The sequence below is a fragment of the Anser anser genome (genome assembly GCF_964211835.1).
Source record: "Anser anser genome assembly, chromosome: 20".
In the NCBI taxonomy this organism is placed as follows: Eukaryota; Metazoa; Chordata; class Aves; order Anseriformes; family Anatidae; genus Anser; species Anser anser.
Window position 1 is genome coordinate 7,713,846 of NC_139741.1, and position 18,154 is coordinate 7,731,999.

The window sequence follows — 18,154 nt, forward strand, 5'->3', positions numbered from 1 at the left end:
CTTCCTTTTTACCTCCGGGAACAAATACATTGTAAATACTTAGGATTGTCCTTAATATTTCCAGTCAATCTGGAAGTGCTGAAAACCTCCAGTAGGCACCTCACGTTATGTGGATGATTACTGCTCAGAATAACACTTATTTCATGTGTGGGAGGAGGAGGGAATCTGTTTATTCCAAAATCAATATTTCTACATTCATTAAATATTCCACTTATCCACTTTTTTTTTTTTTTTCCACGTCTGTGGTGGCATACTATCGTTATTTTTATCCTCACTACAAAGACTTTTTTTTGTTTGTTTTTTAATTTCCATTCCTATTTCCAGATTTTACTGCTTTGCATTAGCTGATTAGAGATTGACAGGTCTGGAGTGTGGACTTGTGGGTGAATGTCTACCACAGCCCTAATTTTCAACCTGGGATCTAAAGCAGGATGGCTGAGTGCGGAAATCTGCCTGGCAAATTAAATTGATCAGACAATGTATACTTCAAACAGAGTCAGGTGGGAATACTTCCTTGAGCTGCTGTGCTCCTCAGGATATTTGAAATCAGTATTGAATTTGAACTTTCACAGGCTTTTTTATTTTGATGAAAGGAGACAGTAGAAGTTCCCTTCTGTTTCATGCAGAATAGCCCAAACTAAGTAAGACTAATTTTCCATGACAAGAGAACCAGGTGGGACTATGATGATGAAGTTTAAAAGTAGGAATGATAAAGAAAAGAATAATCCATCTGGAAGGGAATTCAAAAGGCAGTGTAGTTCATTATCTTGCCCCAAGTAAGGATAATGCTGTGGTTAAAACATTTCTGTAATCCATAGGAATCACAGGTTTTATTCTTCGCTGCAAAACAAAAACTGTATTGTCTTAGGCAAGCTGGTTGGGCCCTTTTTCAAAGATACATAATGATGTCTAGTTCTGACTGATTTTTAGTGAGCATTAGATTCTTTGATCACGTTGTAGGGCTCCCCAGTCTCTCCGTGTCTGTGTTTTCTGACTATAGAACAGCGATAAAAGCAAGCCCTGCCTTTTATTGATGATAACTATCTTAAACAGTATAATTGTATGGGCTAGTAAGCCAATGTAGTGCAGTATCGTAGGTTGGTGCAACTATATAGACTCTTCTCCAAGTGCAGAAGGCGTTCCTACATAGGAAGAATTTGTCCAGACAGAGCAGACTTCTAAACTTTTCTGTCAGTTGGAATTGATATCATTTCCCTTTATAGTCCCTGAGGTGAGTCTTCATGCAGGGCCTAATTTTGAGTCTGGCTGCTCGTCCCCACATGGGAATTGGGAAGAAGGAGTTCATATGGGGACTTACCTGAACTGTTTATATTTCTTGAGAACAGCAGGTTGGGAATTTACCTTATATCTCCATGGGAGGCTATAAGCTTACATCAATCCTCCCATAGTGTGGAGCTCTGCAAAACCAGTACAGAAGAGGAAGTAGTGTCCTATGTCAAATGGGCTGGCGCAGGTGGCACTACCCAAGGAACAAGCACTGGCCCAGCTGTGTTATTCAGAGTCACGCTTTGGGTCCCTCACCTCTTTCACGGCAGCACAGTGACAAGCTGTCCTTGCTTATACAAGCTGTCAGGTTCCAGGCAAGAGCACGGAAATGGCAAAAACCCTCAGTGAGAGATTCAGCTGTAACTAAAGCAGCATATTTTATCCCATTTTTGTATGTATATATATATGTTGTGAATTGAATTTAAAAAGGAAAAAAAAAAACACAAAACACAATCATCTTGTATTACTTGCCTGTATATATTTTACCTTCTGTTAAAAATGGAATTTGTTTTCATGGGTGCTTAACAGACAAGGTAATGTATATTTGATCTTATTTGTATCACAGGCTCCAAAAAAGGCAAAGAAGAAGATAGAAGGTGGTTCCAATGTATTCTCTATGTTTGAACAAACCCAGATCCAGGAGTTCAAAGAGGTTGGTCACTGTTCTGCTGTTCTCTATAGTCTCCTGTCATTGCTAATGAATAACATAGGTTCTGTTTGTAATCCTTATTCAGTTCTCCATCTGCTTTAATAGAACACACAGTTGTTTTCTGAATCATCTCTGTGGTTTTGGCTAGTATATCATTTTCCTTGTGTGTTTGTTCTTTCCTTCATTCTTTCTTTCAGTCTTTCTTTCCTTCATTCTGTCCTTCCCTCCCTCCCTCTCTTTTTTCAAGTTCTAGGTTTATTTGAGAAACTCCTGGGCACTAAAAAAAAGAAAAAAGAAAAAGAGGAAGAAAAGAAAATTATTATCTAATCCACTTTAGCCCTAATTCAGGAAAACACTTGAGCACATTTTTAAAGTCAAGTTTAAGTGCTATTTTAAATAAGAATTGTCTTGCGTGCTTAAGTATAATCCTGAATGAAGATGTTGTACTGAACCAGGGCATTAATTAGTGGACTGTTCCACAATAGCAATAGAAATATTCTTCTGTGCCCATCTAATACTGCCCACAAACTAGAAACAAAAATACCAAGAAGCCCTCAGCCAACTTTCTCCATAAATGCTCATAAACCAAAACAACATGTTGAGGTTAACTAATTAAGCATCTTCTGCCTCCCCCAAAATTTGATATTACGATGCATTATGGATTCTTTGATCAGTTACCTGTGATGAGGCCAATCTAATGGGCATAAAAGCTGATGCATAATTGAAGAGAGATAATTTGCTTGATGAGTTTAGGCTCTGTTCTTGAGTGGGCATTTTAGAACGTCTGTGAGGCCATCACATTTTCCACTGATTTGTCCTTTTAATTACACTCTTTTTCCTCATTTTTTGCTAATTCACATCTCCAAAGCAATTTCCAATGTGATACACACTGTTTCATTTTGTGCATGTGAATTTCAAATTTACTTTTCATGAGGATTCCCACCAGTAAAGCTCAGTGGTGAACGAGACTAAAAACCCATACAAGGTATTGTAGATATGGCCCAGGTAAATTAATTGAAACCACTAACCTTTTCCCAAGTTAATGGGAACATGTTTGTTAACACTCTTCTCCCACCTCTTATCAGCATCCTGTGAACATCCAGTTTTATTCTCTTCAAGGACTACTGTTCGAAGACCTACCATTAAAAAGAATTGGTCAGAATGCTGTTTTTGAACTACTCTAAATAAGCTAATACTTAGAACATTTCTGGGAGAATGGAGGCAGAATGATGGCAAAGTCACAAGGCAGTGGAGTGGTCCAATGAAATCCAAGACCATGTTGTGTCTAAAGACTGCCTACTTGGAACAAATTTTGGCTAAAAAGTTGTTTTTTATCAGAACAGTTTTACTTAGAGATTTCAATCAGCTCACTAGAAAATGTATCAGCATTGCCATTATTACGTTACTTTAAGTTCCCTCATTAAGATACAGAGCTAAAACTCTTCCTCTCTTCTGTGAGCTTGTTGGGCTCTGCTTTGCTCTTCATATTTCATTCTGTTTTGCTTCCAAATTGTGGGGATGCTTAATCATTGTTTAAAGCAAGCCTCCCCCCAAAAAGGAAGGAAAGCAACTATAAAGAGTTGGGCTTAATTTTTTATTAGGTGATGGCTTGGCAGGTAAATGAAGGGTTATGAACATGCATGCTGCAAGTAATCACATGGGCAAACTGGAATGTGAGCAGTGGGGCTTTGTAAGAAACTGGAGGTAAAACTGAATGAAGATATGTTGATATAATGTGATCATGGAAAGAAGTGCAGCCTATAGAGCAGTGGATTTTAAAGCTCTGAAAGTTGCTATAGCTGCAGTGGACTAGCTGTATTCTAAGGAGAATGTTGTTTTTCATAATAATCCTGAAATAAAAACAATTCCTCATCATTGTAAAGATACAGTCTCCTATTGATGTACATGTCCAACAGATAACCAGTTTCAGAGACATGCCTGGTTCTACTAATACTTCCCATAGGATATACAGGGGAATTTTAGGTCATTAAAATCTTTCAAAATCAATGAAACATTAAAAGTGTGATAGCAGCAAATAGACAGGCATGAAAATAGGTAAATAGACAGGCAGATAGGCAGTTAGCTGGCTGGATAACAAATGTTTGTTTGTTTGTTTTTTCTATAAGAAGTTAAATTTTGCCTGACAAGAAGTACTTAAGGTCAACACATCAAGGTCAATCTGAAGGATACCATTTATTGGAAAGGGAAACAAACTTTGAATAAATAATACTAGGAAACATACATTTCTCTGTGCTTCTGAAAATTGAGCTATCTCTGTATGAAGGATCATTCTGAGGCCCAGAAGAAATTGAATTTTGCTCAATAGCAGAGAGATACCTACAGTAATTAAATGTTTTACAAAATATGATAGCTGCACAAAGGAATGAGATATGAGAAAGGACTAAAACCTCCCTAATTCAAGCTTTTATGGGTTAAGGCCTGAATGGCTGGAGCTGCCAGCACTGGCTTCAGCCCAGATACATGCTGCACTGAGCATTAATTTAGTAAGAAGAAGTTTGGGTGGGTTTAATTAAGCCCCTTGCCAAAATACAGTAATGTGTTGAAAGTGAGGAAAGTGCAATGATGTGGCATGTTATGGAAGAATCAAAGGAAGTTAAATATTCTTTACAGCATGAATATAACACCCCTCTGTATTGGTATGTGTGATTGTAGCACTCTCCAGTGCAACATGACAATGGCAATACATTGCCCATTTTCTTCCAACAGGCTTTTACCATCATGGATCAGAACAGGGACGGCTTTATTGACAAAGCAGACTTGAGAGACACATTTGCTGCCCTAGGTAAGCTGGTAGTGATAATGAAATACCTAAAAGAAATGCAGTTTACATTTCAAGCACATAACAAAAATTTGTGTTAGAATTACAGTGAGGGAAGTAATGAGATACATAGAAGGCAAAAGGAAACCTGTTCAGTTTGATCCTCCTCCTTTATGGTAGTTGCTGTCTTGACTACGTAGGTCCAGCTGGGAAGTCTCCTGAGAAGCCTTGTTCAGATGCTGAATGAAGGTCTCTCTGGGACTCACTGGCGGGTGCTACAGAGCTATGCAGCTGGCAGCTGTCCAAAGGCACTGATCCCTCCCCTGCAAGTATTTCATAAAAAGCCCACCCAAGTAGGGGTCCATGCCAGGCATTTCTGATTAGCCTCTGAATCCACGCTTCACAAGCTGCACCTTTATTATCTAGGAGCCATGCAATATCTACCAATTAATGTTTTTGTCATGGACTAGCTGCCCCTCTGCCCACACAAAAGTAGGAAGACTTCATGTGAGGTTCTGTGCTGTTGTGCATTGATGTGGGGTGGAATGCGCATGTCATGAGATTAGGTATTGTCCATTTCATGTGCCTTATAATCGTGATAACATCAAGCAGATTGAAAAAAATCGTCCCAAGAAAAAGAAAAATCAAAATGCTCAGGAGCCCAAACCTGAAGCTCTATCCACGTTGCAACATTTGAGGCTTGAACAGTGATGTAGGCATTTGGGCTTTTGCCATCTGGATCTTATTAAAAAGAGTTTGATAAGAATCTCTAGTGCTCCCTGGGGTGGAATCAGACTGCAGCAGAGTCAGTGCAAAGAGCAGAAGCTCCTGAACTCTTTATTGTGACAAAGGAGTTTGCCAACTTTGGCCTGTAGCTACTGTTACCCTGAAATATTTATTTCTTAAGGCCAAGTTCTGCTATCCTTCATGTTCAGTGAAGCCCTTCAATGCCTATAAAGTACAGTCACAGCAAATTACCACTCAATTTGAGTAGAGATGCCAGGTTCTAAATTCTCATCAGTAGTCCAGCACAAGCATGGGGAGGGGATAGGACTGCTCAGCTCATCCATCTGCCCTCTACGCACAAAGGCATCTCAATATACAGGAGGGCAAAGTCTGAGACCTTGGATCCACTTCAGTCACTTGGAACTCTGCTATATTAATAACAATGGGGTCGGTATTTCACCTGAGGTAATAAAAACAAAAACAAAAACAAACAGCAAAACAATTTATTTGGAAGTGGCCCCTTCTTTGGTCTGCTGCTGGCCAGGTCTATATCATTTATCCCTCTTACTCCTTCAGTCACCCTTTGATCTTAGAGCCAACTCTGTATTCCAACTCAGAATACATTGGAATACTCTGGAGTTGTGTTCTACCATGTTATTAGCAAAGTTGCACAGAGCCCTGAGCTCCCCAGTGGGAGGAGATGAATGGGAATAATTTTTTGAAACACAATTTGTGATTTATTATGAAAAATGATCTCTGCCGCAGGTCGTCTGAATGTCAAGAATGAAGAGCTAGAAGACATGGTAAAGGAGGCGCCAGGTCCTATTAACTTCACTGTCTTTCTTACTATGTTTGGGGAAAAGCTGAAAGGTAAGTACCTTTGGGGGATTGGAGAGGTATCTGTCAAAGATCCTAAGCACAGAAATATCTCAGCACCTTGCAAATTATAGTAATGTATCCACAGAACAATGCTTAAAGGCAAGGAGTGATCTCCATTTTTGCAGACAGAGATGAAGTATGAAATGGCTGAGAGACAGTCCAGAGGACAATTCAAAGGTGTGATTTCAGCTTGCATAAGCCAACATGAAAGTGGCAAATTGAGGTCTAGAAGGTAATGAAATCATGGCAGGCTGGAGCTCAGTGCAGAAGAGTTATTCACCATCTGCGGGTCCTAGGCTGAAGTCTGTCGCTCATGCTGTGCTGGTATTATTCCCAGTGTTAACTGGTTTAAAACTATCTTCAGTATTCTGTGAAAACCTTTCTGAACTCCTGTGACTCATGCGAACATGACCTCTGCACTATCCTTACAGTTAAAGGCCATGAAGAAGCAGCATGGTCTTCCCTCATTTTCTGTTATAGTAGTAACCCAGTAGCCCAGGGTTGGTTTCATTTGAGGTCAATGGTAATTAAGCTATTGGCTTAAGTTGAATGAAGATTTTGCCGAATAACTCCTAATGAATGGATAAATTGGACTAATTTAATCTCAGTGGATTTAGAATGATAACAGAGAGGAATTTGGCCCATTGCCACAGAATATATATAAATGACTGTAGGGAGTTCAGAAATTGTAGGTACTAAATTCTGTGTGGAAGCTAGTAATTTAGTTATATCGTTTATATGGCTGGAAACTGCAAAACAGGGAGTGTGAAGCCAAAAGAACCCTCTAGTCATCTTCCTGTATGAATTAGAGATAGGTGAAAGCCTTGACCTTCAGAGCAAGGTAGTTGGCCTTAGCCAAGCACATTCCAGAAGACTGTTAAAACAACTAATATTATGTGATTCTCTTTTCCCTCTTTACTCTTCCTTGGGGTAAAAATTATGAAGATAACACAAATAAAAATGAATGGAAAAAAGGAAAAATCTGATCACCTCGTCTTAAAAAAAGCATTTATTGTATTGCTGCTGGCCTCTGGCTTTATACTCCTAAGCACAATTTCAAAGAAGGGCTTTTTACCCTTGGAATAGAAAATAGGTCTGAAAGGAAGAACTGATGTAACTAGTCCTCAAAGAAACTCACTATTGATAAGGAATACAGCATGTCTGGGAGGTGACGGGGAAGGTTCTAGACTGACATTGAGGTGCAGATTTTATTACCCAGACATTGATCTGTCTTGATCATAGTGGTACCTGCACCTTTACATTCTGAATATCATCTGGCAAAGTAGGTAATGCCCTTCTCCATGCTCTTCTGTTTCTGATGGGGTGTTCCTGTGGGTTTCTAAAGGGGTGCCCTGCTGCATATTGCTGTCTATTTGTGTTGCTTATGGTTGCACAGAGCATGGAAATGAGCTGTTCCTCCATCCCCATCTTTCCTCTTATCTCTTATGATTGCTGAAGCTGGCAAGGAGTCCAGCCCTGCCGATTGTGTGGCCTAAAACCAGTGCCAGCACAAGAAGGTGAATGGTAAAGCATACCCCTGTTGTCTGCAGATTTCCAGTTGGCTACTAGCAGAGGAGGAGTTTTTTTTTTAATTTCCATTTGGTGAAGGGAAAATCACAGCTGTGCTTGTCATGCCCTTCTGGTTGGGTTTGTCATGCAAAGGAAGCAGAGCCAAAAGACTGCACATTCCCAATCAAAACTAATTGGGATGAAGAGCCTTTGTAGTGCAATTAGAAAAGGAGAAAAGGCTAGAGGAAGTGGATATGGCAATTTTGCAACACTCTTTATTAGCTAAGTACCACTCAGAGAATTTGGTGAAAGGTGCTTTCTAAGTAAAATTTGTTGTGCTATAATTGATTTCTGTCATAAAGGGGAAGCTGGGATTTTTGGGACGAGCTTTAGCTTTGTATATGGAGATTATGATGCCAGATGAACAGCTAACAAAACTCAGTTTATGTTAATGCCAACCACATGGAGCTGTTTCTACAGGGAGTCAGAATAATACAATTTGTACAGAAAACAGAGATGCCGCACATCAAAGAAACCACTTTATTTACCAGCTAATCAATAAAGAATGCCTGCTGCATTGCTTCTCTTCAAAGCCAAAGTCCAAGGATATGACAGAGTAGAAAATGTAAAACACAGTAAGGAGAAAAAAAAATCCCCCACACAGTGGTGACTATTTAAAATGCAGACCTTTCCTCAGAGCTGGGAGAAGTTTCTGTTCAAAGGACTATCAAAACAGTCATTAAATACCAATCCTCATTGTGTTGATCATACATTCATTGTAGATTGAATACATTGCTTACAGGTTGGCAGAAAAATATACACGGCCAGTGTATAACAAGAAGGAGGCCATATAGTCTTTGGTTTATTGACCATTACATCCCCTAGGATACTAGTACTAATCCTTATGATTACAAAGAAAACTAAGGAGGTGTCAAGAATGTATATACTTGTTAGAGCAGAGAACCTTGCCTGGGTTCTGTTCTGGTTCTCTCTGTGTCAAACGTTGGAATATAAACTTAAATAGTAATGGGATTCTTCCAATAGTTACCCTTTTTTAGTCACACTTTCAACAGTTCAGCATCCCAAGTAATCTCATGGGTCAATATACTTGCTTGTAAATTTGTTTTCCTAAAGTTATATAATAACAGTTTGCATTGTGGTACCATAACGTTTTGAAATACTGAGTAGTCAAAAAGAGAGTAAATAGGGTATCTTTCGGTGTGGGTAGAAACTGATTGTGATTAAGAATACGCAGAATCTGCAGTATTACAGAATAGTCAAAAATCCCAGCCAAAGGCACTGTGAAAGCTATTCCCTGACCCAATTTTTTTCCCAGTCTAAATAGATGGGACAGATAAAGGATGGAATAAAAAGAAGACTGTTACTATAATTTTATTGCTGGGAGCAGAGGAGCAGAGAAATTAAAGTCATACCAAAAGTTTGTGGCCCAGCTAAGAGCAGAAGCAAACTCTTGGAGCAACAATCTAGTGCTTTAAACCATTCTGTTTCTGTAAGTAACACTTACTTAATGAAGATATACTTAAGTGGGAGTGTGCTACAGAATATAAGCGCAAATCACCATTTTATATTGATCATCCTGTTTCCACTGTGTTTCATTGACATTCGGATTTTTATGATGAGCTCCATTTCCTTTAGTGAGGGAAATAACCTCTTCTCTATATAGTGAAGAACAAGTAACATCAAAAAGTGTTTTTACAAGGAACGTACAGTACAAGATTAGAGGAAGCCAGTGAGGGAAACAGTTTGTTATATTTTCATTTCTGAAAGCCACTAATCCTCTGGGTACTGATATTGGAGACCAGTTCCTGGAAGTTTTCTCTCCTGCAGACACAGAATAGATATGAGTTATTATTTTTAAGCTTCTGAGCATTGAACTATTCACCTCTATTGTTTATCTGACATGACAAATGTTGCTGACTTAAGGAACCTTTGTCTTCAAACCTCCAACTGCAGAATTCTCCATTTTGCTCTGTTTTCCAGTGAACACAATTACATAGCAAGTATTCACCAGCTACAGAAATACACCCTGGCTTCTAAATTATATTTCATTAATTTTAGGCACGGACCCAGAAGAAACCATTCTGAATGCTTTTAAGATTTTCGACCCAGAAGGAAAAGGCCACATAAAGGCAGACTAGTAAGTTTACCTAAAATTCTTTTATAATAATAATAATCATATAATAATAATAGTAGTAGTAGTAGTAGTAATAGTAGTAGTAGTTGTAATTGTACAAGTTTAATGAACTCCTTAAAAGCTATATTTTTCATAGGATTTTAAGAGACAGAGGAACTGGCAGGCTTTGTAAGCCACAGTTAAAAGACTAGACCATTGTATGATTGTATTTGTATACCAAAAAGAGATGTTATTGTCTTCAGACATTGCAAGAGGCAACGGAAATATAATCACATGTAGGCCATTAGATAGCCTTTTTTGAAGATCTGGATATAAATCAACACATGACTCTTTGTAGATTAACTCCATATGTAAAATTAAAATGAATGTCTGGTGCCTAGCTCTCAGAGAGCTTGACTAAAATGGGAAAGCTATTCCCCTTAAAAAAAAAAAAAAAAAAAGTGATCAATTTAATTAACTCGGGGACATGGTTTTAGTAAGAACATTTTCCTTGTTACATGTTTACTGTTTGAGCCTTCTGCTTCTAGACAACAATTTGCTGTAAATTTCCACTAGATATGGTGGGAGCAAAAGCAAATAATGCTATTAATAATATGGCAATTATTATCAATATAGCTATTCTTTAAATAAGGAGGCAGGACCTAATTTGTATTCGTAACTTGTTACACCAACAGAGCAGGGTAAAAAGACTTTAAGAGCTAATTGCACAAATGTAAATCCTCATTATACTGTCCAAATGGTGTAAGCAGGCCTTCAGGTAAATGAGATAAATGATACCAAATCAAGGCAGTGGATGAGGAGGTCTGACCTATGGCTCCAGTGAAATGCTTTATGTGCCTACATTTATGCATATGATGAAATTCCTCAGTGAATTTGGGGTCTGTACTATTAATGTAGCAGCCAACTCAGGTAAGTTTTCTAAAGCATAGTACGTATAGCAAGCTTATTAGGGAACCATGAGTTACAAAGCTGTATTTGCATCAAGAAATTCTGCTGATGTTGTGATAAGGTAAAGGAATACTAAGCCTGTTACCAGAACCTCTGAGGTGGAGTTTTCCAGGACAGTATCTGCAATTACTAATGTCTCATGAAGTTAGTTAAAAATAGGAAAGTCACATACAATATATTTTTCCATTACCAATTTGCTTTTCTATGGCAGTGGCACTTAATTCCCAGTGGGTATGAGAGTCCTGTTATGGTAAGCAATATGCTCCCCCCCGCCCCCCCCCCCCCCCCCCAAAAAAGCCAAGTTCAGTAAAGAACTTCCAAATTAATTAAATCAAGATGCAACAAGTGGATGTAGCAAACAAGTGGGAGGAATAGAGAGTTAACAGTTTTTCTGCTTGCTTTGGGGTTAACACTGTCCAAACAGCTTGGGAAGAATACTCAGGATAATACATCAAAAGTGACTCAAACATTATCAGAATAAAGTTTAGCTTGTTGCTTAATAGGCCAGATCACACGGTAGTGAAATCACAACCATGAAATACAACCTTCTGATGATACAAAACCCATGAAATGTTATATTTCCCACCACTGTCTGTAACAATGCACCACATACAAAATCTGCCAGCTTGCCACCCTGTGTCCAGTTCTACATTCCTTGGATGCTGGAAGCCAGTTGGAGTTTGGGGCAAATTAGGAATGCAGTATCACACTCCAAAATAAAGATGAGAGAGAAATACATTTTTTTTTCCTTGATGGAAAAGGTCAACCTTGTTCCCACCCCCACTGCACTGCTAACATTAGACAATTGTTTTAGTTCATCACCACAACAGAGCATAATGTTTACTTATTAGACCCGAGGGTAATGTTGATCATTACAGAACAAACCATTAAATCAATTCCGTGAATGTCTTTGAGGTTTAACTTCTATTCATATGTTTCCAAAATTTAGGCATTTGAAGGTTTTGAAATAATTTTTTTGTTGGCTCATGCAGCCCTTTCAATATGACAGTTAATGTTAATAAATAATATTTCTCCGTATTAAAAAATCCTGGAATGTTCCTCTCCAAAACCAGCCATGTTGACCTTTTAATCAGAACTTCTTTTTATGTTCATGGAGTTAACATCCTTCTGGGGATTTTTATGTCTCTTCCCTCTGCGTGTTTTCACCTCTAGTCTGGAAATGACTCACTTAGTCCATCTGATGGTAGCTGTGATGGAGTCTTCTAACCTTTCCAGAAGCTCCAGGAGTTTATAACTTAATTCCAAGTTCAATGACAGACTTTGTTTGTCTGCATCATTATACCACACATAAACTTCTTCCTATAGCATGATGTCAAAAAGAGAAAATGCTTTAGGTCAGATTCTCAGCTGGTGTAAACTGGCATAGCTTTTGGAAAGGTTAGATGATTCAGTCCTAAATGCCATTCATTGGACAAAGTGAGTCAGGCCAACATCAACTGTGTCTAATGCTGATGCCAACAAAACTTTACAGATTTGTACCAGAGGAAAATGGACCCAGAGAGCTTAAATGCATTCTGGACTTTTACAGATTAGTTTGACTGAGCTCGTGATATTTCTCATCATAGCTGTAGAGAACTGCTTATTGTAACTCACCTGTGGTGTTTTTTTTTCTTTTCTGAGAAAACAATGTATGAAGGGAAATCCCAGGGGAATAACAAAGTGTCCCAGAGATTTTACAGATAATTTTAAAAATGTTTTGAAAATACAAGGAGGCAACAAAATATTTGTTTCTGTAGAAGGAACTGATGTCAGGCAGGACAAGAGATAACATTTAGACACCCACATCAAGGCAAATGATTCTTTTTTGCCCAGAAGACTTTGTTGTTGTTGTTGTTGTTGTTTGAGAAACAAATAGTCTTTAAAAAAGAAAACAAGATACATGAAGAAAGAAAGAAAAAAACACATAATCTCTAGCTTTGGAAATAGCGAGTGTTCATTTCCCTATAAAATAAATAATGGAAAATGTGCATAGATCCTTAACTCAGTCCTTCTTCCTTGTGAGTGTGCCAGAGCCTACTGGGATATGCATCAGAAGATTATAATTAGATATTTGATCTTTTCTTTTCCCCTAAATACTTTAAGCATGTGAGTAGAGGACACATCGCGCCCAGATCTCTTTTTAATTCAGTCCTGTTTCTGATGAAGCTTATTTGTGACTTCTGACAAAATTGCTGTAAGTGCTTCCTTCTATTCACCAAGCTCCTTCCTGTATCACACTTCCTATTTACATTTGCTAATGATGTTTGTCCCAGTGCACATACATCCAATAATCAATTTATGCTGATGAGAATGATCTCTCTACTCCCCGAACCAGAGAGCATCTGAGAATTCCCCTTCAAAAAATGCAGTCACATAACAAATGACCAGACTAACAAGACAGAAATGGCAATATGAGAGAAAGAGGTGAAGAAAGACTGCTAAGTATAGAGCATGGGAAAGTAGTGCAAGGAAAACATATACGAGAGCTTAAGCCCTGTCTGTGAGTTCAGAGTATTTCCCCAAACTTGCCTGAATATTTCCATGCTTGTCCTTGTGGGTAAGGTCCTTATTCATTACCCATAAACTTCCTTTTTCAGTTTTCCCTTTGTGTCCTTCCAAGTGAGTACTTCACATCATTAAGAAAGAGATTCAGAAGTGTATATGCCTCTTACGCAAATGTCTTTGTTGTAGCTTTTTACTGGAAAAAAATATGTGTTAGAGATATGAGGAAGTAAAGTTGTAGCTTTGCCATCAAAATTACACTTTTATCTGTGTGACTTGTTTCACTCAAGATGAATGCTGGATGGGAGCAGGAAGGGAAGCGTTACTATTTTGCCTGAACATCTGCATCCACAGTAGGTGAATTTTACTTGTATGAAAGTGTTCCTGTGCAGGCATGATTTCTATTATAAGTAGTTATTTTTAAATATTCACTTTAAAAAACAGAAAGGGCTGTCTTCAGAAGAGCTATTGTACTCTCCCCATACCAATTCTTCAAAAAAACGTCCTTTTTTCCAATCTACAAACTAAAACAGATTTCTGTACTTGTTTCAGCTTTTGTTTTTGTACATCAGGCTGTTCATTTGTCATCACGGATCTATAATCTGTTTTACTGATCTGGAAAAAGCCCTGGTAAATACCTTTGATAATAACAACAACAATAAAAAACAACTGTGCCTTTGCAATGTGAATGCAAAATCTTTTGAATTAATATAGGAATTCTCCTACAGAAAGGAGAAATTATCAGTGCAAGTGGAAGGGATGATTGTGTGATATCAGTGAGTTGATACTGGTGGATGTTTTCAGAGATTGTACATACACTGCCATCAGTATGTGAGTAACGGGGTGAAATGTAAAGACATTTTATGAAAAGGGGATGGACTGGAAGCAGTAATTGTTCTTCTTGGCTTTTCTATTCGCCTATACACTTAGGTAAAAAAAATTACATGCTATACTGACTTCCCACAATGGGTTTGAAAGCAGAGTGTAAATCAGCTGAGGATCCGTCCCAAAAATATTCTCTTTGATGTAATTGCATAAGATGCAGATTGTGTGTGGGATAAGCTCCTTGTTACACTTCTGTAACTCCAGATCAAGATGTTGTACCATGAAATACAACAGGTCTCACACAGTTTCACAGTCTCCTCTGGGAATGACTGCATGCAAATAAAGGGATTCTCAGATGATGATTTGGAATAGCTGTTGGAGTTCTCTTTCAAGTCCTCTTTCTCATTTCATGCTCCGTTCCTTTCATCCTCCGATTTTACAGAAAATATTCTTTCTTTTGGTTTTGTTAAGTGATCCAAACTTTAAACAGCAAGTGAGAAAACCTACCATTTTAGGTTAAGATAAGCATACAAAATTGCTGTATTACAATTAGGGTAATAACCTTAAACAATTTAAAACCTCTATAAAATGTCACAAAAGCAAAATAAGTTGGCAGAGCGAGGCATTGACACTGATGGGTGCCCACAGAAAATCTCTTACAATATCATGTAAGGATTAACAGCTCTAATTTATGCAGTCACACAGATTTTCTTTCATGCGACTTCAGGAGGGATCTTGCTTTCTGAATTGTCATGTGCCATTATCACCCTTTAATCAGGTTATTTCATTTTATTTGAACAGCATCAAAGAAATGCTTATGACACAGGCAGACCGGTTCAGTCAAGAAGAGGTAAGGACCTTTTCTTCCTTACTCAAAATAGGAATGCATCTCCAGCTACTCCTCAGCCATATGCATTTGCCCCTCTTTAAATGCATGAAATCAGCTCAAATCCAGTCTGAGAGAAGGTTGAGGCCAGCTCTAGCAATTAGGAACAATTCAAAGCATCTCTTCTGAATAGCTCCATGGCTAAATCAAAGTCAAACAGATTCTTTGGACTTCCATCCAAGTGTAAGCGTGGCCTATCTCTTGCTGTTCTTTCCTATGGTGAGCTGGGCAATGAATTTACTAGAGTTCAAATGCGTTTGGGTGGGGACTGTGATCTGTTTTCCATTTCTGTGAGAGTTATTTTGTTTGAAATCCGAAATGAGTTCTGAAATGAGGTACTGACTTTGTGGTTTGTGTGAGATTGAACATGGATTCTGCTGGCTGGGAGGAATTTAGAGGGACTTTCTTTTCAAAAGAAGAGATTGAGTGGAGTTTGTTCATGGCAGGAACAGACTGGAGTGCAGACTGGAATACAATTTTTAGTCAGAGCTTACCTGGACTTTAGGGAAAGCTCTTTCTGATAGGGAACTTTTGGGGATTCTAATAGGACTGTGTTAACCAGTTTTATCCTGGTTCCTATTTCAATTTTAATGAAACTAGGGAAAAATTTTCATAATGGTTAATGAATCAGGCCAGAAGGGAGCTGAACTGGGTTGAAAATGAAAAGCAGTACATGTTGCTGTCTCACAGTCCCACGTTTGTAACACTTATCTCGTGTTCACTTGGCAGATCAACCAGATGTTTGCTGCTTTCCCTCCAGATGTCTCTGGTAATCTTGACTATAAGAACCTCTGTTACGTTATCACCCATGGTGAGGAGAAAGACTAAAATGAAAGCTGAGCTCCTGCGATGATGCACCAAGTTATTTCATTATGCTTTTCTGTGCAAGACAAAGGGCTAAACATTCAGTATGTGAAGTCATGTGGTCATCAGAAGAGAACCAATAAAACAATTGAAATTAGATTAAAGTTATTTAATGCTCCTGTTTTTATAAAAGATGAAAATACCAATTTTGTGAGTTTTTTCCCATCCCTTTTTTTTTGTGTGTGTCAGTGGTTTGAAATGGAATTTTCTTGATGAACTGATGCTTTCGTGATTTATTGACAATCCTAATGTTCACCAGATGGTCCACTGGGCACTGCAATGTTGCTTAACCTCTTGTCTTTTATACATAAGCTCCATGTGCTAATTGAGAAATCCTCTAACTTACTGCACTGGGAAAAGCATTTGGTAAGTAGAATTCTGTTCCATTTCACAGCCCCATGCATTGAAAGTGTAAATAAAACAATATTAAGCTCTTGTGAATACACCATACGCCTTCACCGTCTCAGTGATGTGTCCAGTTTCATAAGCCACTTCTCTCATTTGCTTTGGTGCAAAAGAACAGAAATAGTGGAACAGTGTCTATATTTCTCATAGCGAATTTTACCTAGGCATTCTTAGAAACCAGCAATAAAGAATTTCCCCCTTCAGAGGTATCTTTATATCTGTAGGAAGTTGTCCATGGAATAATAAGGGCTTGTTCATTCACCAGTTGGTCATGATCCTTGTTTTAAAGGTGAGGGACACGTTGGAAGGATGTGTTTTGCCACACAGTCTAGGGAAAATACAAGAAGAAAACTCAGGAACTGTAGCCCAGGGTTACACGTAAAAGGAAACTATCACTTTTATAATTCAAGGTAGCATAGCTTCTAAAATGGGCTACAGTTTCTTGTATTTGGACTTCTAGGAATTGGACATATTCTGCCTATGTGGAATACTGCACGAAAACTTCCTGCGTGGGAGTCAGAAGGACATTGCAGCCAAAGTAAAACAAGCTTCTGCTGTTTTAAAAACTAATGCAAATGGTTTCCTTTTGCATCAGTGTTGTTGGCACAACAGTCCCACAGACATGGAGTAACAAGCTGCTTCTTTTCTATTTCTTATACTCTTTCTAGAAAGAGAACTTGAGGACAAGAGGTCAAACTCTGCCCTGATCAGGAAAGGCAGAAAAGTTAAATGAAAAAGCTTTAGCATCTGCATGACTTAAGGAAGTGACAATCAGCCCCACCTGTGTGTTTTTTTTTTTTTTGTTGTTGTTGTTCTAGCAAAGCCCTGCACTCAGTGCACATCGGTAATGTGGGAAAACTAGAACAAGAAGGCTCCTGGCAAGGACATGCCCAGAGCTGGCATAATAAATCTACCCCCTTGCGCCTATGTTCAGAAGCACCACACATGTTCCTGTAGTAAGTGTTTTTCTAGTGAAAGTAGGTGAGTTAATTGTGTCTACGAAGAATTAGATTGCTGCAAAATACTGGTGGAGCCAACTAGAACCAAAATTTGACCCTTTTATGCATGAGTCTTGCTGAAGATGTGGAAAGGGCTTTGACACTTCTTGGCATATATTCTTGTAACATTTAAAACAACAGCGTGCTCCTCCAGGTCCTCCCTATGGGGTGTGCAGCTTGACTGGGTTTTTGGGACTAGTGAAACTCCATGTAATGCAATGCATAATCTCTTTTTCCATCTTCTGACTTATCTGCCAGAAGCTAGGCTTTCCTGTACAGGCACAGCTCTTACCTCTGTTTCACGTGATGGCACTTTTCTCCCCAAAATGTGTTTTTATTTTATAAGTGTGGGAGCACCACTATGGGATGAGATTGTAGCTAGGCAATGGGAGGTCATGGAGGTATTTTCAGTGGCAGAGTAGAAAGAAAGGTATTTGTAAGCTTCTGCTTTGTACTCTTTTGTGGACCCAAACAAGTGACCACACTTCTCAGCAGAGAAAGCGGCTGCTTATAGGAGAGAGAAATTGATGTTTCCTTTGCAGATTTAATTTGGAAGTTGCTTGAGCAGTGAGTCTGGAAAATGCTCTTCTATGGCATAAACGTACAAATCTAGTGCTGCATTGTACGAGCTCCACAAAATGATATACCCCATCGAGTGAATACTGACTGTTCCACTAACAGGAGCTGAAGTCACTCAGGCATCAGATGTCGTATGGTGCTTACATTTTTTGTTCTGTTTAAA

The 18,154-nt window shown here is 38.6% G+C and overlaps 1 protein-coding gene across 7 annotated transcripts in view; it reads left to right on the top strand.

Moving 5' to 3' along the window:
• MYL10 (myosin light chain 10) overlaps positions 1 to 16,114 on the top strand; it is a 52,302-nt gene extending 36,188 nt beyond the window's left edge. For 6 of the 7 annotated variants that reach the window (XM_083806186.1, XM_083806185.1, XM_083806183.1 and 3 more), the window contains 6 exons: positions 1,853 to 1,939; positions 4,664 to 4,739; positions 6,207 to 6,311; positions 9,909 to 9,987; positions 15,061 to 15,109; positions 15,875 to 16,114. In XM_083806186.1, the coding sequence (XP_083662312.1) occupies positions 1,904 to 1,939; positions 4,664 to 4,739; positions 6,207 to 6,311; positions 9,909 to 9,987; positions 15,061 to 15,109; positions 15,875 to 15,973 (444 nt within the window). In that variant the 5' untranslated portion in view covers positions 1,853 to 1,903 and the 3' untranslated portion in view covers positions 15,974 to 16,114. Of the gene's footprint in view, positions 1 to 1,432; positions 1,679 to 1,852; positions 1,940 to 4,663; positions 4,740 to 6,206; positions 6,312 to 9,908; positions 9,988 to 15,060; positions 15,110 to 15,874 lie in introns of those variants that run through there. The other variant, XM_083806188.1, reaches the window with a different exon arrangement.
• Positions 16,115 to 18,154: the final 2,040 nt, after the last annotated feature.